The sequence below is a fragment of the Limulus polyphemus genome, unplaced genomic scaffold, assembly GCF_000517525.1.
Source record: "Limulus polyphemus unplaced genomic scaffold, Limulus_polyphemus-2.1.2 Scaffold485, whole genome shotgun sequence".
Classification (NCBI taxonomy): domain Eukaryota; kingdom Metazoa; phylum Arthropoda; class Merostomata; order Xiphosura; family Limulidae; genus Limulus; species Limulus polyphemus.
The window spans coordinates 293388-318188 of NW_013666095.1; the positions used below are offsets into that span (position 1 = coordinate 293388).

A 24801-nucleotide genomic window follows, 5' to 3' on the forward strand; every position below is an offset into this window, starting at 1 on the left:
GCAAAAAATGCTACCATATCTTTAGTTTTTTCGACCTTTTACAACTGTAAATCTAATACTAGCACTTAATACTGAATAATGATGTAGTATTATGCTTTTTTGGTGTGGTATATTGTACATAGGATTTGTGTGTATTATGCTTCTGTGGTATATTCAACATATGATACGTGTAGCTTTGTTTTTCTAACATTAGATTTCCAGTAATCACATGGTGCCATCCACAAAAAAAGGCTCTTCTTTTACGTGGCAGCAGTTTTCTTGGAAAAGGAGTTATAGGCATACTCAAAGGGCCACCTGCTTCATCAGGTAGTTTCATGGTCATTATATCTTCCATGGAATGTTATTATTAATCTAGAAATTAAATGAATTATCTTTCATCCAAAAGTTTTGATTTTATTTGGATAGTTTTATTGTTTCCCTGTATAAAATATTCTAATTAATAAAACTCTGAAACAATTGGATACTGTTTAATAATAAAGTAGATCAAAATTATAGTTTGTTATCAAAATAATAGATATTGATGAACAACTTTTTGTAATATTAACCCATTGGCTGCTGATTTGCTATAGAAGGTACAGTCTGCCTCTGGCAGTTGAATGCAAATGTGCCATATACTGTGTAAGGCTTGCAAAACTTCTGCAGCCACAGTCAATGGATTAAGTAATTGAAAGAAAAAAGATTGTTTATGATAGTTTAACTAATCCTATATGCTTTGAATTTGACCCTAAGTTATTTGCCCTAAGTTTGTTTTTATTTGATATTTGATTTTGCTGTTTGTCTTTGATGACCTCTTTTCACTTTTTCATTCCCATATTTAAAACATATAGGACAAGTGAGTGTTCTGCTGAAAAATTAATGTGAACTTAAGAGTTAGAAATGTTCCATGAGTGTTTGACTATTTTTGTTTGACACAGTTCTTTTCAATGGGTGTTTATAACTTAAAGTGAAATTAGTAGTGATATGGATCAGTTTGGAGGATAAAAATTTACTAGTGTTGAGAAAGATTTGGAGTTTGATTAAATCACTTTAGAAAATTCAAAATATAAAATAATGAAAAATTTGAAGGTGAGGAATGGAATATAAAATATGATATTCCAGACCCAATTTGGCATTCCTGTTTCATATATTTTTGTTGTACTTTGTTATGCATAACATATTTCCAGTTTTGATTGAAAAAAATATAAATATTTCATCCTATAAGTATGATAAACTGTTGTGCAAAAATATTGAAGTAAAAATTCATTGTTAAATGTTTACTGTGTGACATCTTACAAATCACGTGTTATAAGGATAAAACAAACCATATTTAAAGATGTTGCCATAGTGTTGCTGTCTTTTCAAAGTAATAAAACAAATTTGAAATGAAATTTAACTACCAATATAATTGAACCCACTGGCCAGAGCATTTTATTATTTATTCATCTTGCTCTTTATGCGAGTTGGTTTATATTTTATCTATACTCTATTTTATTTAATCCTTTTCTGATTTGACAGGGTTCAATGGCCATGTCATATCGTTTGATGACTTGCATTCAAAATTTTATTGAACTACTTTATTGAATTTATGTCAATCAGTTTAGTATATAATTGTGGATTATAAATCAGATTTTAGTATTATACATTATTCAATTTCTAAGTTTAAAAGTAAATATTAAAAAAAAACAGTTAAACAGCGATTTTTGCATGTCACGTGGTATGTTGAATGCAGCACTGGTTCAAACTAGATGTTTGTGATGTCAAAATACTAACTCTATAGTTTTGTACGAATTAGAAGCTCAAATTACCAATATTGACAAACTAGAATATAAAATAAGAACCTCATATCTTTTCTATTTGCTGAGATATCACTCATGTACTGAATCAAACACAGTGGCCTTGCTCACCTCTTTCCATTTTTGGAAACAGTCCCTTGTGTACACTTACTTCATGTGAATAACGAATAAAAAGCTCAGAATGTCCCCCTGCTGGCTTTCTCAGCCATTTTCAAGTGTTAGGATGCCATCTCATTCTTTTGAACCAAGATTTCAAGGAGGTAGGTTGTGTCTTTAGTCTGCTTGAAATTTCATGTTTTTTAGACCAAAATACAACTTATTTACTAAGCTTGATAAATTATAGAGGAATTCTGTGGTATCGATATAGTAATTTATTATTTTCTGGTTATTCAACTGTGTATATAAAAAAACCTAAAAAAATTTTGTTTCATATCCTCCATGTGCGTAATCTTAAAAGGCTTAACAACCTACGTCAAGCAGCAACCAAGTACAAAGGTCATAACCAGAAGAGATAATTCTCTGCTTTACTTCTTTAGTTACTGTTCTAGATTTTAAGAAAAATATGTTTAAGAAGTTATTTCTAAATAGTAATAATCTATATACATATATAATCTATAATAATTGAAATGTGACTGTATTTTACAAATACTAGTCTACTAAAACACAGCATAGACGGGTCATTTTGTAAAGACTAAAGGTCAGTTTTATATTATTGGATATAGTAATACCAGGGCACGGGTGAAAGGTCAATATAATAAAATCAATAAATATATATGTAAATGTATAATGTTATGAGATTTAAGCTGTTTAGTCTAAACATTTATGTTTTTGTGTTATAATTAGGTGTCATTCTAGAATGAAAGAGGCATAATTATATTTATTTCCTAATTTTTTATGGTGTTTACGAGATTGGTCAGATCTACCAAACCCATACAGAGAATCGGTAGTGAAAATAACAGATAAAATAAAGTTTTTTTCTTAAGAAACATTTGATATCTATCTGGACATTATAAGGATTTTTCATGTGAAATTTGAAAATTTTCTGATGCATAAAAGTATTTTTAATCTTAAAATGAAAATTACTTTGCATGTTGCCTATCCAACATGCAAAAAAAAAGCCATGAGAAAAACATTGCTTAACAAACCTTAAGACTTAATAAAAAAAATGTTTGATATTTTGCATATGAAAGTATTTATAATGTTTACTGATAATCTGCTAAATTTCGTTAACATACGCTTACTAATTTAAAAGTTATAGCATGAAAACTATAACAAGCACAAAGTGGTTGCGAGGTCAGTCCTATGGACCAAGCCCGTGCTGAAAGAGTTAATAGCTTCATGTACTAGATTACTAATTTAAAAGTTATAGCATGAAAACTATAACAAGCACAAAGTGGTTGCGAGGTCGGTCCTATGGACCGAGCCTGTGCTGAAAGAGTTAATAGCTCCATGTACTAGATTACAAAGTAAGGAAGAATTGAATAATAGGAAATACAATGCTTGAAATAAGGTTACAAACATACATTTAAGTAGTTTCAGGTTAGTTGGAAAATTATTTATTTATTACAATAAAACATAACACTTTACATTTAAATTGTACTTCAACTCGTATAGTATTCTGTAATTTAAGTATTTTAACCAGCAAACATCTTAAAAAGAACATGGAAACTCTTAACTATAAGTGATTTTTGAAATGCTAGATATCCTGTAAAGACACTGTGAACTTGCAATTTTACTAAAAATAATGATACAAGCTTAGAATAAAGAATTTTGTAGCACCGTCTAAATATATTTATTTTCAAATGTTGTTGGAAATGCCCATTTTTGTCCATAGAAGGACAATTTAAGTGAATAGTAAATATCTAAATAAACAAAACTTATGAATCAATACTTAGTAAAGCTGTTCAAAATTTCTTTGACCTTGTTTTTCTTTGAAATAGGCACATCGAGTGAAACATCTGCACACATTGAACAAGAGAAATTTATTTCTACCATTGTTGATTGTACACCTATTGCTCAAGGAAGTAGACTGGGATTTAATGATTCCACACTCAGTATCACTTCTTTATTGCTGGGTTCCAGTGGTCTTGACAATTTTCCAACATTAACCCCTGAGTTAGCAAAACGTGGTAACCCTTTGCAGAAGGCAGTGAACACCTTGCGATCATCTGGTGGGAAAAGTGGAAGACGTTAGTTGCACAAAAATAAATGTGTTTGATTTTAGGAATTTTAACCTCATGCCAAATTTCTTATGAAATCTAGATTTCCTATGTTAAAGAAATTTGAGAATTTTTTACTATTCTAACATTTCATGTTACTGTTCTATTATATTTTCACAGACTTGTCTTGAGTTTGAAGAGTGCAAGTCTGTAGAAAAATTTGATGATAATATCTATTAAATAAGAGGTGCATGAGGCATTCATTTATATTTGCTTTGCTCTTAATTATATCATTTTCAAGTCATTGCTGAGACAGTTTTCCTGAATTTAGAATAGTAAGTTATTTTAAATATAAAACTTTTGTAACTGCATTGTTCTTGCCTATAAGTTATTATTATAAGAGCTGTACATCAAAGATGTATTTATAATTATAGTTTTTTGTGCTGGTCAACATAAAAATAATTTCTAGACTTTAATATATTTGAAGATATTACAAAAATCCACAATAACAATTGCAGTTAATAATAAGTAGTATAAATTATGAGTACTAAGCAAACTACAAAAAGCTTTTATGACAACTTTACCTTAAATCATCAGTTCAGTACCCTTGATATTTTCAGCCCTTATCTCAAGAATACATTATAAGATTTAACCTGCTTAGAATTACCAAGTTATTTGTTTGATTCAATGATTCATTCTCTTATGTATTACATTTTACATAAAATGTTTTTTGATTTACTAAGGTTTTTGCATGAAGATATTTCTGATAAAGAATAAGGAAATTGTTATTGAGGTAGACAATTTGTGTAGAATGTTTCTGAGCAGATTATTTATTTTTTCTGAAATCAAGTGTCCATTTTATCATATGATATGTTTATACTCAGTCAGCACTATATTAGTTACTAAGTAACTTTGTACTTTATATGTAACGAGATAGAAGATTAGTCATTCTATTATTTGTCACAGAGTAAGATTATTAACCTAGATTTTAATCTTCACAGAATCACGATGGGGCAGCCTTAAGGGAATAAGACAAGGGTCCTTCACTAGTTTGGGTTCAGAGATGGGTTACCGCACAACACACATCTCTGATTTCACAGATGGACTGGAAGGAAGTATCCACACATTCCACAGAGTGGCACTGTATGTCTTAGGAGAAAAAGCTCAGATCAAGGCAAGCATTGGTTCTTATTTTTTATATTGTTTTGCACTTTGCTTCTATGAATACCACGTTGTGTTGATAATTTACTTTTGTTTCAAATACTGAGTATGTTAAAGCTATTTCATTTTATTTATTTCATTTCATTAAGTGTAAGGTTCTATAATACAAATAAATGTGCCATATTTACAACAAGCAGCATTATACAGGTCAGAAAATTCTTAAAATTTGTAACAGATAGCACTGATTTGTAACAGACAGTAGATAGATTTCAGGATTTTGATAAAAAGGGTATTTAAATCTATAATGAAGTATTTTATATATTCTAAATGTGTATATATGTGACTTTATGGAAATTTATTTTCCCATCTTTCTTCACATCTGAAATTTTGATTGGCAAAGACAATGTCTTACTGCAATTAAAATTATAACCCTTATAATTTTATTTTATTATTTAAAAAAAGTATTACATTCACTAAGCTACATCATACCCATCAAAATGTTGTATACACCAAGACTTGCTGACATAGATACATCACACATGTCAAAGTATTACATACACTAATACTTGCCAAAATAGATACATCACACGTTACTTATACAAGATTATCTACTTTCTTCATGTGCAATGGTAGAAATTATACATACTATAAGGAATTATACCTTTTAAAAACATTTTAATGGTATTTCAATTAATATTTTTTAACATAAATAGGGTATAAAACCCGAGTCCTACCCCAATTGTGACTTCGTTCCTGTTGACTTCACCGACGTACGTCAGATCAAGACTAGTTTCAAGAAGTTGATGCGTGCATGTATCCCAAGTGACCCTATTACAGATCCTGACCTAAATTTCTTTAGAAGCATAGAGAACTCAGAGTGGTTGAACCAAGTATGAGAAAATGTATTTTATCTTATAAACTAGCATTTCTAAAAATAAGAATAAGTTTATTTGTAAACATAAAATTATACTTCTGAACAAATTCACAGAAATGTTTTGTCATTTGTGATATATCACAAACACATTCTTGGGATAAAGTGTATTTTAAAATAATAAGAGGGGTAAATAACATTGTTAAGGTTTTTTAATATTTGTAACAACTTTCAGCTATCAAAAATGGAACTAACCTAACTCTAGATATCACGTTTGTAACCTTTAGGAAATAGTTCAATATGTTGATTACCTTCCAACTTGTTACAAAAATCAAACAAAACGATTATAAAGTTAAACAAGAAAGCCTTTAGCTATAATGTGATAATTTTTTTTCAATTCAAAACTAAATTTATACAAAACTTCTCTTCGCTCTTTTTCACTTAGATGAAGCCAAATTGACAAGATAGTTGTTAGAATGGTTCTAGTTAAACAAATTAGCACTATAAGATTGTCAAAAAGAGTGCTGGATGAAATGACCCTAGTATGATTAAACATTAGAAAGAGGACTAGGGATCAACATCTAGTAAAGTACATTGGTAGAACAAGCAGCAAAATTAAACCTAATTTTTAATATTTTATAAGTTATTTCTTTCTGGGTTTTTAAACTTGAAATAAATAACTGTATAAGAATTATGTGATGACTGCAGCAAAATGTTTATACTGATTAGGAGTTTCACAGTTAGGCTAAACTGTATCATGCCTGACAAAATTGCAACATTTAAATGTTTCTTAAAAAAAACATATTGCAATGAAATTGTTTGAATTTCCAATTTGCTAATTCATACAAATATCACATAAAAAAATTAAATATTTAATTTATAGAAGCTACATACTCTGTAGGAAATAATTCTGAAGTTTCAAACTGTTTCATAGAGTAGTTTCTTCGTTTCAGTGCAATAAAATGAATTATATGGCAAGCACTTTAAATCAACACCATTGGGCATTTTAGAGTTAATGAGGTTAAAGTTTTTTAAATGGTACTGTGATTAGTAAACATGTTATTATTAAAAATAACCTTTTCTTTATTTTAAAATGACATACTGCCATAGAAAATATAAGTTATATACTATTAAATAGTTCTGTGTAATGTAAAAATTATGAATAATGTTATACTGAAATATCAAACGTTTAATACATTATTAGTTAGTTAGACTTTTGATTCATTAATTTGGTTGCTTCTTACAACATATATTGTTTATTGAACATGTACTTAATAGCTGTTTTTATTATGTAAAAAGTTAAATTAGTAAAAAAATAGTTAAAAGAAGTTTGCCTTTGAAGCAATTTTTTCAGCTGTGACACCTTGCAATAATTCAGAAGTTAGAATATGAAATAATTAAATATAGTTTTATCCCATGGTTAGAATAAAATATTGTAACTTCATCTTATTTTTAGGAATTATACACATCATTAACTTCATTAAATAGCTTAATTATTGTGTGTATTTTTTTAATAATACACTTTGATTAAGATATAGTTTGATGTTTTATATATTTTTATAATTATATAATTATAGAGACCAAACATATAAAATAGTTAATTGTGAAGAACTGTACAGAAATGCATTGTTAGTTTATAATGGTGTTTGTTATGTAATCACCATCAGCTCCAAATCATCCTGCAACTCTCTGGGGTGGTGGTAGATTTGATGGATGTGCAGGGCTCATCAGTGATGATTTGTCTAGAAGATGGGTGGGATTTCACTTCTCAGGTTTGTATATATATTTTTCCAGTTGTTTTATGATGTAAGTTATATAATACGTTTTAAACTTTTCTTTGTTACAAGCTATCATCAACACAAGCTCCAGTTATGCTTTAAACTTCAGTTTTCCAATGAATCTATCATGTACGTATTCACACATCAGAAATACAATTTGTAGACATTCTGATATTTTTTTTAGTTAATGATTATGTGAATGATAAAGAGATTTTAATTACAATTGATTTAATTATATTAAGCCCTAGTTTAGTTGTATATATTAATTATTAGTCTGTCAGTATCCAAAAGATAATTTAAATAAGCTTTCCAAAAAGTTAAAAGATTCATAGATCATGTAAAATATTTCCATAAGTAAGTATTACAGAATGACATTGTAGTATTTTACAATGTGATATTTTTTATTTGTTTATTTTGTCTGGCTTATGTATATTTCACAAACTTTGTTTTTACTTAAAGGTATCATCTATTGCCCAGCTCTGTCTTGATCCTTATTACCGTACCTTTGAAGGATTTCGCACCCTGATTGAGAAGGAATGGCTAGCATTTGGTCATCGTTTCAGTCATAGAGGCAACCATACTGCTGCTACTTTGGCCAGTGGATTTACACCTGTATTCTTGCAATTTCTGGATGTTGTTCATCAGGCAAGTTTGTAATTATTCTTTCATGCTTATAGTTAATGTCTCTTCACAGAAGAAGAACAACAACAATAATTATTCATCAGCATATAATAATGCACAAAAGAGTAAAGCATTAACAAAATATCAAAAACCTGACTGGTTTTGAGAGGCTATGCATGTCATTCTCAAGGGATGGAGTAAAACTGCTCTCAGGTCACTATGTATAGATGCCTGTGATCACAGCATCTTGTACGTTCAGGTTCAAACTGATTTCTAAATAGGGTTGAGTTTTTTCTGATTAGTTAGTGGATGTTAGGCTGGTTTGAACTCAGACTTCCAAAATACTGTGGTCATAGGTATACCTAGTGACCTGAGAACAGTTTTACTTCATCCATGAGAATGAAAAAACTTGGTCTGTTGAAGCTATTTAGGTTTTTTTTATGGTTACTAACTTATTTTTTGTGCATTATTATACTAATGTCATATTTTTTTAACTTTGCACAAAGTACTTCTTTTTTAAATCGTTTCACAAATTTTCCAAACTATCCTTAAGACCTTTTAGGTGTATATTGTTCTGATAATTCATTTTGGAACTAGGCAGCTGTGAACTTGCAATCAAAATGCTTTTAATTAGTGAAACAATTTCCATGCAGTGAACCTTTTAAACACTTGAAGTTTTCAAAAGAACTTTAATAAGTAGACTATCATGTTGATATTGATGGGCTGCTTAAAGCATGTGAAATCAAATTAAACCAAGAAATCTGATAGTTTTGATAGTAAGTGTTGTTTTAGGTTATTGTTAATAAAGAGTTGTAAATTACAGCTGGTGAGATGAGTAAAAGCTAGTTTAAACTAACTGTTGAAAATATTCACAAGTTATAGAAAGACAAACATCCCTTTGTAAAAAGGAAAAAAGTTAAGTCATATATTTTTGCATGCAGGATATCATTAGTAAGCTATCATTGATCAACTACAAGACAGAAAGTTTTAATAATCTTCCATGGGCCATATTCTGTAGTTGGCATGTCCGTTCATAAAAATATGAGTTATATTGTATACATTATGTTTAGTTTAAATTATCTTGCAATAATAATTGGTTGTAGAAGAATTTATTTTTAATTTGTAAAACTTACAAAATGAAATGTATATGTAAGCTATTTGTAGAGGTATAATTTAATTCCATTGGGATACATAATAATTAACACTAAGACAACTGTTAGTTTTCACAACTTGAAATTATATTAGTAGGTAAATACACAACATTGTGTAAAGTAATATAATATGAAGTTTATATCCACTATTATGGAACAACAAGTTTATAAATAAACAAGTTTTGACAGTTTCAAAAAGTTAGAATGAAGAGGTTGCATGAAAGTGTCTAAACTTCTTCCTATATAAACTTGTTTCTGTAATAGTAGGTCTTTTGAAATTATATGTTGAATTGGCCAATGAAAATTATGTCCAAATCATATTAAAAAAATTAAGCATTTCATTATACAGAGTATGACTTTTGTGGTATCTGTAGAGGAATGAAACATATATTTCAATATAAGGCTAGACTTGCTAGGCCATAACGAAAAACAAGTTACTATTTCTATCTATCCTTAATTGTTTATGTTTTAGGAATAGGCTTCTTTCTTACACAATATGATGATTAAAAATTCATATCAGCCAATAATTGTGAGATACATAGAACTTAATCTCCATATTTTTCTTTATAGATTCATTTGCAATTTCCATTATCTTTCGAATTCAACCAATACTTTCTGAAATTTATGGCCTACCATTATGCCTCGTGTCGCTTTCGCACATTTCTTTTGGATAGTGAGTGTGAGAGGGAAGAGGCAGGGTGGTTAACAGATGATCGAGGATCTAAATATCGTGGTCTAGACAGTGGATCAGATGATGAAACAGGGTTCTCTGGAAAGACAGGTACTCTTAACAGTACCTCAAGTGTTCTTGGTCTTTCACTGTGGGAATATATAGACAAACTGTGGACAAAATCTGCCATGTTCTATAACTTCTTTTACATTCCTTTTCAAGAAGATGGAGTAAGTGTTAAAAATTTTAAAGAATTATTATTTACAATCTCAGTAAATATTGTTACATTTCCAATATTTTTTAAAGAAATTAACCCTTTTTTAATTAAGATGTATTTTTTATAATTTTTCAGATAAAGTGTTTAATTTCTGTAAATGATTTTATTCACTTGTTATGTATTCAATATACCAAAAATATGAACTATGTGGATCACTTCTGTTTTAACAAAGAATGGGTGATATCTATATAAAATTAGGTAAAAGAATTGTCAAGGTGACAGCTTTTACATTTTAGTAATGCTCAACTGTCAAGGTGACAGCTTTTACATTTTAGTACTGCTCAACTGTCAAGGTGACAACCGGTACACTTTAATACTGACCAACTTTCAAGGTGACAACCGTTACACTTTAATACTGGCCAACTTTCAAGGTGACAACCGGTACACTTTAATAATGTCCAACTTTCAAGGTGACAACTGGTACACTTTAATACTGACCAACTTTCAAGGTGACAGCCATTACACTTTAATACTGATTAACTTTCAAGGTGACAATTGGTACACTTTAATACTGACCAACTTTCAAGGTGACAGCTGTGACTCTTTAGTACTGAACAACTGTCAAGATGATAGCTGTGACTCTTTAGTACTGAACAACTGTCAAGATGATAGCTGTTACACTTTAAATGAGTACTGACCAATTACAAGAAAGCAGCTGTTGTGTTCATCAATTTAGTAATGATCAGCTATTACCTTTATCACTTCACTGCTGACCATCAGCTGAGTTTGATTTGTATGCTTGTCACCTTGACAGTTGAGCAGTACTAAAATGTAAAAGCTCTTTTACAGTTGAGCAGTACTAAAATGTAAAAGCTGTCACCTTGACAGTTGAGCAGTACTAAAATGTAAAAGCTGTCACTTTTACAGTTGAGCAGTACTAAAATGTAAAAGCTATCACTTTTACAGTTGAGCAGTACTAAAATGTAAAAACTGTCACCTTGACAGTTGAGCAGTACATAAGGGAAACATTTGCCTAGAAGGTAAATGTATTTCTGAAGTTATTTATTACAATCTATCTAATAAATTTAGGCACTTCTACCAACATAATCAGCTGAGTTTGGTTCCACTTGTACAAAAAAACTTACTGAAATTAATTTATACTGTAAATTTTTTCATAGTTATTTCACAAGACTGACTACTCACACATATTAGTTTTGGAGATAAATCACCATAAAAATCTTTAGTTATATTTTTTATTGTCTTGCTAATGTTTTAAGCAAACACTTTCATTTGTAGCCAGAGATAAGTGTTAGCTAATGACGACTGATTGCAGGATGTTCTGAAAGGAATAAATGAGAAAAGAATGTTACATAAGATAGAAACACAAGGTTAAAACAATATAGTAATGAAAATATAGCAAAGTTAAAGAAAATAATGACAAGCTATTTATTAAAATGAAGGAAATAAAAATTGTTAAGAAAATAATAAACCAATAAGGTAACGACTGACATTTTGACAGTTGATCAATAACCTAGCTAAAGTATAATAGTTACAATCTCAATAACTAAATTGATACGGCCCAATGATTAACAGATGACTGAGGTACTAAATATTGTGGTCTAGCTAAATACTATCTCATAAACACTTTTTCACATTGTACAAGTGATTGCGTTAAATATGCTCGGGCATGAAAATGTTTAAAGTAGTTCAGTTGTAATCTCAGTTTTGAAATTAATTTGTGTACAAAAAAAAATTTTTAATTTTGTCCTGCAAGCATTATTGTCTGTTTTGTTCAATTCTAACTTTTTTTAGGTCTTACGACCATATTCTAATATTTCCAACTTGGAGATTTGGGATTACTATCTTAAAGAAGAGCTTTCACATGGTCCACCATATGACCTAGAAGCAGTTGCCATGGAGAAGCAAAGGGAAGAAGAATCAGAAGCAGCTGACGGCATTTCTCGAGAGACATCTCGCAGAATAGTCAATACCTGTTATGATAACATTCAAACTGTTCAACCAGATGTGTTTGGTCAGTTATTAGAGGTATAACAGAATTGTAAATTTATATTTATGTGTTGGTTATCATCAGGACTGAAACAAATGGTAAATTTTGACCTTCAAAGGTTTTTGGGACACATTATTGAATAAATATTCGAACCTTTTGACAGTAGTGATTTACATGATTTATTATTGACCTCACCATAATTACTAGTTTATATTGGATCGAAGATATTTATTCCACAGGTAATCCATATAAATGAAATGAAGCATTTACATGTAGCTTAAAAATATGTTGTATAGAACAGTAATCTTGTTTTTATATTTTAAAACATAAAATACATGTGGTTTATATATACACACTTGATGTTATGTTCGATACTTATATAGCTACATACAATATACTTGCATTGCAAGAGCATCTCTGTTGTCACAAATTAAAAGAACTAGAGCTGACTTATGTAAAACAAATCTGTACTTAACTGTTACTGTTCCAAATAGGCTAAGTCTCAACATGGGCTCAGTCGAATTGACCAACCACGTGACCACTTTGTACTTGTTATAGTTACGATACTACTAACTTTTAATATAGTATGTGAATCTTCACAAAATTTGGTAGATTTTCAGTAAACATTACATGTCTTTTACATATGAAAAATAAGATTTTTTAATGAAATATTTATAATAAGGATTTTTCTTTTACTAGTCCATGTGCAAAGTGATTTTCATGTTAAGGTTAAAAATACCTTTCTTCATCTCAAAATCTCACATTTCATTTGGTACTCTCTAAAACCTTTTAAATATATTTCAAACGTTTTTTTTTCAGTATAACATTATATTACATCTCTTATTTTCTCTACCCTAACTGTACACAAGGTTGGTCAATTTGCCCAACCTCATAACCACCAAAAAAACAATTGAAATAAATCTAGATTACCCTTTTTTCTTTCTAGAATTCTCTGTACAGAAAACAATATAATATAATACATTATATGATAGATTAAAACCTTGGCTTTGTATTGGTTATAAATAATATAGTATTAAATGATAGAGAGAACTGTTGACAAATCCTGAAAGAGAGAATGTGACAGGTGGGTGTGCAAGAGGGGTCTGATTTTCTATTTCATGACTGTGTAACCAAACAAGATTGAAGGCAATGAAAATATTATAATGAGTAATTTACATTAAATTTCGTACTTGTTGGAGGGTTGGTGAATAAATTAGATATGAGGGGATGCCTAGAGAAAAAATGTCACATTTCTCACACTAGGGGAAAATTCAGAATTTTTTAAATAACAAAACAGAGTAATATTAACTATTTTTAGATAAATATGGTACTTCAGTAACAGTAAGTTACAAGAGAGTGTTATTATCACTCACATTTCTTTTTAGCAACATTGTTGAGTAATTAAACAATGATTAATTAAGTATGCTTAATGAACTTAATAATGAATAAACAACAAAACAGAGTAACACTAACTATTATTAGATAAATATGGTACTTCAGTAACAGTAAGCTGCAAGAGAGTGTTATTATCACTCACATTTCTTTTTAATAACATTGTTGAGTAATTAAACATATGCCTTGGATAAAGGAATCTGCCAAATAAATAAATAGTAAAAATACAGACAAACAATAAAACAGAACAAAGTAACAGTAACACTTTGTTTAGAAAATAAATATGGATCTTACATCTCATACACTATAAGTTTAGTACATTTTATTGAAACAGTTCCTCTATGCTTCATCGTAATGGTTTGCTCTAATGCATGAAAGTAGCTGCTATATATAATCTCATTCTGGTGGTGTGTGTGTGTGTATTTGTTTTTTTAATACAATAACCTTTCATTAAGTAGTGGGCATATACAAATCAAAAGATCTAATTTTCCATGCAAATAACATTTAATGCATGATTAATATTCAAAAATTGACAAACAGTTTCCATTAACAAGAGAAAAAAACTCATCTGTCACTGCTTGAATGCTGCCTGGTGAACTATCTTTGAATTCCTGGCAAGCAAACAAACCTTCAAACGTAGCCCTATTTGTCTTTCAGTTTTACTTTTTGATTTCCCTTTTTGCTGAGAGTTAAATGTCTTTATTTTGGAGCATAATGATCATATGTGTAAAATAATGTAGTGCTTAGCTCCACACCTTATGTAAATCGGGAAATGTATTTTGAGTACAATTGACATGTGTTCATGTGACCCAAGGTCATAGTTTCTAGGTGTGGAGATTGGTTTTATCATCCATTTGCACATATTGAATTATGTCTAAGACAACTTAACCTTAACTAACTTTGAGATTTAAAGGTGTAACATAAGTGTAGATTCCATTTTATTTATTTTTTCATGATTTAGTCACTCACGGTATTCACTCTTGCCACTTCTCTCAGATCAGTCACATGCATGTTTGAGGCATAGCCTTCATATCTGTTATATTATATCAGAAAGTTTTTAATAAAAATATGAGTATAATTTGTGGACTTAATGTGTTTAAAAGTACTAGTATACCCAAGATTCATCACCTACATGGACTGGTCAGTGTTAGATTTTGTCTATTGCTAGTACCTGGAGATCAATAAAAAAGTAAGAGTAGAAAAGAAGATCAAACTTGTGAAGTTGAATGTATGTAAAGTTCACAAATACAGAAATAGTGTTCTTCAAGAGTGTTTTCTCCCATTTTCAGGTCATCCCTCACCTTGAAACTGAGCTTGGACATTTACCCCAGAAGTGGCTGGTGTTGTGGGATAAGCTAGAGCTACCTAGTTTGGATTCACATACAGTGAGTTTTTATTTTTATATTTTGATTATTATTGGAATTTGATCTGAATGTATGGAAGTTAAACATTTTGTTCTATGAATACGTCAGATTGAGTTGCACTTCTCATACAGTGTGCAAGAATTTCAGTTTCAGCTGACACTGTATTGGAATCACAAACAACTCTGTACTAAGTTATAACTTGTAGATGATTTGATATTTCTATACTCCTGTTATTCCATGATGCTCCATAGTACTTTGCCCTTGTTTCTAGTTAATCTTTGAAACTTTACTAGTCTTTAGCTTGTATGAAAGTCTTATATTCCTTCTTTTCGCTAGACACCTCAGCCTGTATGAAAGTATTATGTTTCTTCCTGCCATTAGTCCTCAGCCTGTATGAAATTCTTATGTTTCTTCCTGCCACTAGTCCTCAGCCTGTATATAAGTCATGTATTTTTCTTGTTCTCAGCTTGTATTTCAGGTAATTATAAACCTTGTGGCTCATAGACCTGAAAGAAATGTGCTGTAACAAGCATTCTTAAACTGTTAAGATCATGATTTAGGTCAGACCACAATATGTTAATAGGATTATCAGTATTGTGAAGGCTCGTCATCTTATTTTTCTTCTGTATCTTCCTATTTTAAAATTTAATTCTCTTAGTTGGCCTGTTATTAGTTCCTTTATTGTTACTGCTGTTTCTTTCACCCCATGTACTTGAGATGGAATTTTTAGTGAGGTCAAAAATCAGGTTACAATATGTTACTAATACTTGATTACTGTTATTCATCTGAAGGAGTTAGTTTCAGGTTACTTAATAACTTGTACTATAAAGTTTATTTTGTTTAAATGGGGTTCAGAAGTCCTGTGCATTATTTTTGGATTTAGTATTTTTAGTGGCTTCTTTAAATAATTTCATTATTATCTTCCAAGCCCAGAACTTGTAGATATTTTCTGTCTCCTGTATCTTTCTTAGACAAACTATTTACCACAAGATTTGCCAATAATACTCTCCATTATCATTTTTGGTTGTAATTTTAATCTGTTTATATGTTGTTATTGCTATCTAGTTTTATCTTGTAACAAAACTACTATAAGATATATGAAGAACAGTGTATTGACGGAACTGCAGAAATCGGAAGGAATGTAACTACCTATAAAATTGAGAGAGTTAACTGTATATAGAACACTAAGCTTAATTGTTCACAATGTTTAGTTTAAAAACCAAATTCTTTTTTTTTTCATTATTACAATTCTAATTGATAGAGCAAATATTATGGTGTTTTATTTGTTTGAATCAGCTTTTCTTATTCTGTTTTGAGATGTGTTTACAACAGTAACAATTGATTTGTGTGATTGTAATGGGCACAGTAAATCTCCATAAGCCCTGTTATGTGAAACTAGGTTCGTTTAAACTAAAAAATGTATTTATAATTACTTACCTTATTCAGATTACTAATTTTGATAAACTTGCATTATATTCTGTGCTTCTATTTATTATTCTTTAAATGCACATAGAGAATACATATCACTACATAACATCTGTATGAACAGAATCCTCCTTAAATGCACATAGAGAATACATCTCACTACATAACATCTGTGTGAATAGAATCCTCCTTAAATGCACATAGAGAATACATCTCACTACATAACATCTGTGTGAATAGAATCCTCCTTAAATGCACATAGAATACATATCACTACATAACATCTGTATGAATAGAATCCTCCTTAAATGCACATAGAATACATATCACTACATAACATCTGTATGAATAGAATCCTCCTTAAATGCACATAGAATACATATCACTACATAACATCTGTATGAACAGAATCCTCCTTAAATGCACATAGAATACATCTCACTACATAACATCTGTGTGAACAGAATCCTCCTTAAATGCACATAGAATACATCTCACTACATAACATCTGTATGAATAGAATCCTCCTTAAATGCACATAGAATAAATTTTACTATATCACATATGTATAAATTGAATCCTCCTCAAATGTACTTGAATACTTACTTACTATATTATCTGTATGTGAATTAATCCTCCTTATGTGTACTTAGAATATATCTTATCTATATATAAGAAGCTAATGTCCGTCTGTCTGCAAAACTCCTCCCACAGTTTAAGTCTGATTTGGATGAAACTTTGCACAGTTTTACAACATCATAAGGGGAATTTCCTAAAGTTTCTTTATACTTGAGTCTCTTATTAAAAAAAAGTTTATTTAGTGCTTGTGTTCACTTTTTTTAACAAATAAATCAATAACACTTTATATGGCACCAAAATGAAAAATATTATAAAATAGACTATCACTAAAATTAAAAAAGGTAATAGGACCTTATTTTATAACATTGTTTTCTAAATCACTTTCTTAATGGAGAAATGGTCCTTCTTTCCTTTTTAATAATGTACATTAATTTTGTACATTTATTATTATCAAGAGGATTAACTTTTTAGATAAAACTTCCAAAATTGTGGCAAAGTGAATTTAATGCAGAAATTAAAAGTGAGTGTTCTTAGTGGAGAATCATTGTGATATTTCAAAAGAAAAGTGACTATCTGCTGGAGAATCTAAGCATTTGTTATGAATTGAATTGTTCTGTGACCAAAGGAATCGTAAGTCATTTGTATGGAGTTTGTTGCATACAGATTTGCAGGAATTTTGTAGTAACTTAATCTTCATAAGCTACACAAGTATTTTTTTACTTCAGTATGAGTATAAAGTGATCAGAAACGTCTAAAATCATGATGCCAAAAATTGACAAATGTAAAAGTGACTTCTCATGGAGAAAGTCTGAAACTTTGAGAAAGAAAATGAAACGTCAGGATGAAAGTTACAGAAAGGAAGAGATAGGCTTGCTCACCAACTTATGAGGCAAGATCTAGTGAGAAGATGCCAGGAACAAACCAGAAATACAGAAGCATATTAAATTGCTCACCAAGATGCAATTAGAAGTCAGGAGCAATTTTGTGACAGAAAAGTACACTGTTCAGCTCACCAAGATCCTGACTGAACAGCTACTCGTAGGGCGATGTTTCTGCTAGTTTACTGTATTATGTCTATATGAATTGAATCCTCCTTAAATGTACTTAGAATACATCTTATTATACTACATCTGTATCAATTGAATCCTCTGTAAATGTACATAGAATACATCTTATTATATTACATCTGTATGAATTAAGTCCTCCTTAAGTGTACATTGATTACATTTTACAATATTATGTGTGTATGAACTGAATCCTCATTAAATTTATATAGAATACATCTTACTATATTACATGTGTAGGAATTGAATACTCTTTACATGGGCATGGAATACATTTCACTACTAATCTTTGAATGTTTTTAGTTTTGTATAGAACTTAATGTAGCATTTGCATAGATTTTAAACAATTCACAAATATTATGGCCTAACCTATTTTCATTGTGTCTAACAAAACATTTCCTTATCTAGAGACAAGTCTCTTTCACCACACAACTTATTAAATCCCATGGGAGGTCCATCCACAAAAGGTCAACAATTGAAATTTTGGTTAGAGGCAAGATGATTGGAGAGACTACTCAGCCTCAGGTTTACTCCCATCCTCATAGATTTGAAAAGTACAATTACACCACACCAACATATTGTGACTCTTGCTCCCATGTACTTTGGGGTTTAGTAAGAACTGGTAAGCATTTCAGTGATTAGGCATAGTTGCTGTTGTAAAATGGTAGAAACTATGTTTATTATTGTTTATAATCAATCACTGTGATCTGTTTTGAGTCAGTAAACATTTTCTCATAGTAACTAAATTTTGAAAAGTTGTTGCAGTGTTCACACTCAATAATACATTCAGCATCCTTAATTTGATAAGATGCAAAACTAGACCCAAAGTTTGAGGGTAGGTTTAAAAGTAAATTAAAATGGAAATGAAGCATTCGGTATCACAGCAGATATCAAAGTTATTTTTCTCAGGATGTCATTAATTGACCATAAGACTTCACTGTTCATTTATTAGTAAAGTATATTAAAAGTACATCAGCTTGTTTATTACAATTCCCACAAATATTTAGTGTATTTGAAGACAGAATTTAACATGGGACCAGGATTTGATGTTTGATCTCATTCCCCCCTATGTTTATATAGTTTATGTTATATATATAAGCAGGTGTTTTTTCCTGGCTTAGTAGTTACAACATCAGTCTTTAATTGTATTATTATTCTTATTGCAGTATAGTGCTATCTATTACCCAGTCTATTAAGAAGCTGATTTTTTAAAGTCTTCTTACATGACGTTACTAATGATTTTAAATTCAAGTTTAATGCACATGGAAATAAATTTATTTTTTCCAAATAAAATCTCAACTTAGTGTAAAACTGATCATTTTGAACATTAAAGATCAAATGTATGATTAATTCTATCATCAGCAGAAAATTATCTTATCATTTTAAACATTAGAAATAAAATTTGTTATTGTATAATCTTAAACTTGTTCTATAATTAATATTCCATTAGTGTTGAATTTCTGATGGCACAAACTGTGTCATATTTCATCAGAACACATGATGATGTAGCAGGTTTTCTCACTAAAACATGATTACACAGATTTAAGGTATGTACTCTGTACTACAGTCTTTTTCTTATTGACGATTAAGATAAAATACTTCACACCAAAGTATGACTTTTGAGTGACAAATATATGGCATATTTGTAGGTATGCGATGTATGGACTGTGGTTACAACTGTCATGAGAAGTGTATGGAATCGGTTCCCAAGAACTGTACGAAATACAAGTCTGTCAGCGATTCAGGAGCTGCATCTGTTTCTCTGTCCAAGGGTGGAAGTGCTGAGAATTCCTCAGTGGGATCCAGTGAGTTTGTTTCTTTTCCCTTTTGAAAATATCAAACACATTTAAGTAGAGAAATATTTGATTTTGTATATGCAATATGTATTACCAATTTCTCTTTTATTTAAAAAATTTTTACTTGGATGTTACATGTAACCTTAAGCAAAAAGAAGTGCTTTAATACTTTAATTAATGGTAGACATTTTTTGTTACATCACATAAATTAATAATACTTCATGAGAACTAACATCCATTTTAGCTTTACTTGACCTGTCAATGGTTCAGACGCTAACTAAATTACATTCCAACCCACACTTTGATTCTGAGAAAAAAACTAATATCTAGTAACTTTGAAATTTTCCAATTCAGCTAAATGTGAAAATGTTAGAATTCAGAAATAATACTTAGCAGTTGTTTTAGTTTGTTAGAAATGTTGACAAAACATTATGAAATTCATAATTAATTGCATTGGCCAGACTTATGAATTTCTTAATTCTGAGAACGTTAAATAAATATATTATGCTGGAAGATGAATATATAGAGGGTTGACTATGTTGTATTCAAATTATTTTGAATATACAAATGAAGTCACATGACAACTGTAGCGACTGTATAGTCATGGTGAAATGTAATGTATCAGAACTATATTTTGACATTATTGATATATCATAGGTAGTTTGACTACCACAGAAAATTAATTGCTTTTGGGAAGGGAATGTAACAGCCCTTACTAACACTTAAAGACATGTTCAGACAGGGATTTTGAATGTCCAGAACAGAGTTATCCCTTGTACTTAATGGCATAGTAAAACAAAGGAATATGGATCAACCATACATATATATAAGTAGGGAGAAATTTAAATAGTCTGGAAAGTGTCCATAAATGCCACTTTTATATAACTAAGTACGCTATTTAACATGACACTGACCTGTAAGTTGCATTAACTTTCTGTATATGCTCAGCTAAGATTTGAACCTTGGTTGAGCAATGGTTTGTTTGGAAACTTAGTAGAAATTGGCCAAATAACAAGTTAATAAACAACAGAAGTAAAATAAACCCTGCATTTGTGGTAATAAATTCATGGTACAAAAATTTTAAATTTTGATTTACGTTCAGAGTATACTCTTCTTCTGGAAATGAACACGCTGTTTTACCTAGAATGTTTAAGACAATCATCATAACATTTTTCATGCCAATTTGGTACATCCTTTTAAATTTTTACGTGCCTGACTTATTTTTAGAAGCATTTGGCACTAAGCATTTGTGAATTTTCTACCTGAAATAATGAACCTGAATATCAGATACTGTAATATTTTTATTTTCTAACAATTATTCAATAGTATATATAGTAATGATAATGTTTTTCTTGTATTCAAACTAATGTTGTTATGATATATTTAGAGAAAAAGATTGGTTAAAGTAAAATGTTTGAATTACTAATTTTGTTTCTTAACCTTTATAAAAGTAACAATTAATTCTATTATAAATTAGATGATTGACACCCACAAAAATATCTGTTTGTAGAGCTTATATTGATGAATATATCTTATTTTGTTCCCTTTTTCATTATGAACAAGTATATTTTTCCATGGCCTTCTAATGTCACTAGGAGTTTAGGAATTGGATGATGTGAGCTGAGTTTAAACATTTGGTTTTAAACTGAATGTTACTGTATATACAACTCTTGCCAGTAGAGTTTAAATCTCTACAGGGTTCTTTACTATAGTCAGATCTGACTTTGCCAGATCTCTCTCCCACACATTGTACTTTTCTCACTCTGTAACTTGTACCATATTTTTATTGGACTGTTCTATGTGTGTGATGTTCCATATTTCTAGTGTGGTTGTTGAATTTATGTTACAGTTTGTGGCTTATGTTCCCAGGTGTGACAACAGTACAAACCAGCAGTCAGTATTACAACCAGTTTTCATCTAATGTTGCTGAAAATAGAACCCATGAAGGCTATCTTTTTAAACGGGGAGCACTTTTGAAAGGTTGGAAACAGAGATGGTTTGTGCTCGATTCTATCAAACATCAAGTAAGTTTAATACATTATTGTAATACTTGAACTTTTTGCTGTAATATGAACAGTGCAAATGCCATGTTTATTCTCTGTTTGTTACATGATTATAACTGAAAATAAGAAACTAATATTTGTAAACATTATCATTTGTTTACTGTTGCATATATTACTATTACATGAATTTTATTTTAAAGTTTATAACATCTCTTTTGGCAGTTGTACATTCCTTTTTTTTATCTTGGTGTCGTGTTCTTAAAGATTATTCAGCTACTAGTTTATGATTGTATTTATCATTACTGTAAAAGTTATGTTTTAATGTAAGGTTTATCTTGTTTTTCCTGTATTTGGAATACTGTAATGGAATGATTTTCATATGATGTGAAGTTTATGATTTGTAAATGTTGCAATGAAGTCGTTTTAGTACACCAAGAGTTAAAATGTTTCTTGTTAAGAGTTATGAACTGATGTTTTACTAGAGTCCTATTTTTATTCTCATTTTGTGAAATTTTGCTATATTACAGCTACGTTACTATGATGTTATGGAAGAGCCCCATTGCAAAGGATTCATCGACATGGAAGATGTTGTTTCCGTAACATCAGCTGCTCCACCACAGGGGGTGACAAAGAAATGTGATGAGAAAGCATTCTTTGACGTATGTCTTAGTATTTGTGTTATTCAGACTTTACTTGTTACCATAGAACAGTGCTTTCCAAACTGTGTGCCGCGGAAGGGTCTCGGGTGTGATGTGGAATTTTTGCAATTATTAAGTAATTTTTACTTAGTAATGTAAATTTATTATTAATCTAATAAATTTTTAAAATTTCTAATTTGATTTATTTTCTCCTTGATACACAGTATAACAGTGAATTCTGCCTATCTTAGTCAGCGAGTGCTACTAGGCCTGGCTTACAGATTTATTTACATGTGCTGCAAAAACGTTTGGACATTAAAAGTGTGCCACGAGCTGAAAAAGTTTGGGAAGCACTGATTTTCATATATCTCTGAGATATAATTAAAAATGAATCACCATAAAAGTTATTGTGTAATGTGATCATTTGTATTTTTAAATCAGTTTGTTTTTTTTACAGTTCCTTAATGCATGTTCCTCATGTTGGTGTCCCCAGGAATAAATAATTATGATCTAAAGTGTATTAGAAAAGAAAAATCTTCCTGTATCAGAAAAACTGTATACAGTCAAAAGAACATTAAGTGTGTGTTAAAGTACAGATAGCTCTTTATTTTCAACCTCATATTTCATTAAATATATTCTTCCTGAAAATCTATCCTCAATTTTGCCAGAACAATGGATATGGAGAGGTAAAGTATTGTAAGGCTCTTTCTTTTCACTAATTATTTTTATGCAGAAATATAAACATGAGCTATTAATAGTTGAAGTACAATAACTTAAATAAACATTCATTAATAACATATTGGGCACAGGTTGACCCTGTGATAGAGCTCCTGATTTTTGGATGGATGAGCAGGGTTCAAATGCATATGATACCTGCTCAAAAAAAATAAAAAAATCCATGCTCTTTAAGCTTTCAACTACTCTGATTAGGTACTTTTAGCTGGTAAACTGGAGCAAATAAAGACCAAATATTCTCAGTGTCTTTCCATAGGCATCATCAATTGTACAGAACAGCTGAAAATATATGAATATTTATTAGTGGTTTGTATATTTTTGTTTAATACGTTGAAATAGTGTACTTCAGTTATCATAACCTTCAAAATACCAAAAAAGTACAAAAGATGAGAATAATCTTTTAAATTCCAAAGAAAATGTCTAAGTTACTAAAATTTGTGCAGAATTACATTCTGTATTACTATGGAATATAACCAAATATGAACTGTAAAAAACAATATGTATTAATCTTTGTTATATAATCATCAAAGTAATTAAAGTGGGTGTTTTATTTCAAGTTCTTCTCAATCTCTACAGCAAACAGTGAGTTTTGCAGTACTTGAATTGGCTTATCAATTATGTTGTTTGGGGAATTAATCCTGAGCTTTTTTTTTTAAACTTTTACCTTTTAATTAATTTATTTTAACTTATCTTTTAATTATATCTGACAAATATTTGTTTATTTTACTAAACTGTGTAACTTATATTATGATTGGCCAAAAAATGAATTAAAAAATGTTATTTACATGTTGTATATTAAAAAAAAAAATTCTCATTACATTTGAGAACAGATAATGTAAAGTTTTCAGGTTTGAATATTTTGTTTTACAATATATTTATATAGAAGTATTGGAGAATTATTGAAATGTATGTTTTAATAATAATTTGGTGCACTGTAATAAAATCTGATAATCTAATATTAATTAATCAATATTTGCTCTTTAAATCATAATTGTTATCGTTATGTTTTCGGTAGAACTTGATAAAATCAGAGCATTTCTCCAGTGCTCCAATAATAAATATAGAATATCTTCCAAATACAGTAAAAGTATTATTTTTTTACTTTACTGTAATACTGTTTTTGTATATAATATTGTACAAATTTTATAAAGTAAAATTAACTAGTTCACCCTTGTATTAAAATGTTAATTTTTTGTGTAATTAATTCTGTCATGAACCTTATACAGTTTTACACTGACTAGATTGTTTATTCATTATGAATTTGGTGAAGGAAAATCATAACTTTTTTTTTTTCCAGTTGAGGACTGTAAGGAGAATATACAATTTCATGGCAGCTGATGGTCCAGCAGCCCAAGAATGGATAGAGAAGATACAGGCCTGTCTGCAGTAAAAAAAAA

General features: G+C 29.8%; 1 protein-coding gene across 1 annotated transcript in view; it reads left to right on the forward strand.

Annotated features, from left to right (window-relative positions):
• The window catches only part of LOC106458556 (myotubularin-related protein 13-like), a 121615-nt gene extending 96814 nt beyond the window's left edge, over nucleotides 1-24801 (forward strand). The window contains exons 27-40 of the mRNA XM_022384800.1: nucleotides 194-306; nucleotides 3713-3961; nucleotides 4933-5105; nucleotides 5806-5982; nucleotides 7631-7735; nucleotides 8201-8386; nucleotides 10084-10413; nucleotides 12213-12446; nucleotides 15090-15185; nucleotides 18641-18854; nucleotides 19882-20037; nucleotides 21898-22052; nucleotides 22559-22690; nucleotides 24702-24801. Coding sequence (XP_022240508.1) covers nucleotides 194-306; nucleotides 3713-3961; nucleotides 4933-5105; nucleotides 5806-5982; nucleotides 7631-7735; nucleotides 8201-8386; nucleotides 10084-10413; nucleotides 12213-12446; nucleotides 15090-15185; nucleotides 18641-18854; nucleotides 19882-20037; nucleotides 21898-22052; nucleotides 22559-22690; nucleotides 24702-24794 — 2413 coding nt within the window. The 3' untranslated portion in view covers nucleotides 24795-24801. The remainder of the gene's footprint in view (nucleotides 1-193; nucleotides 307-3712; nucleotides 3962-4932; nucleotides 5106-5805; nucleotides 5983-7630; nucleotides 7736-8200; nucleotides 8387-10083; nucleotides 10414-12212; nucleotides 12447-15089; nucleotides 15186-18640; nucleotides 18855-19881; nucleotides 20038-21897; nucleotides 22053-22558; nucleotides 22691-24701) is intronic.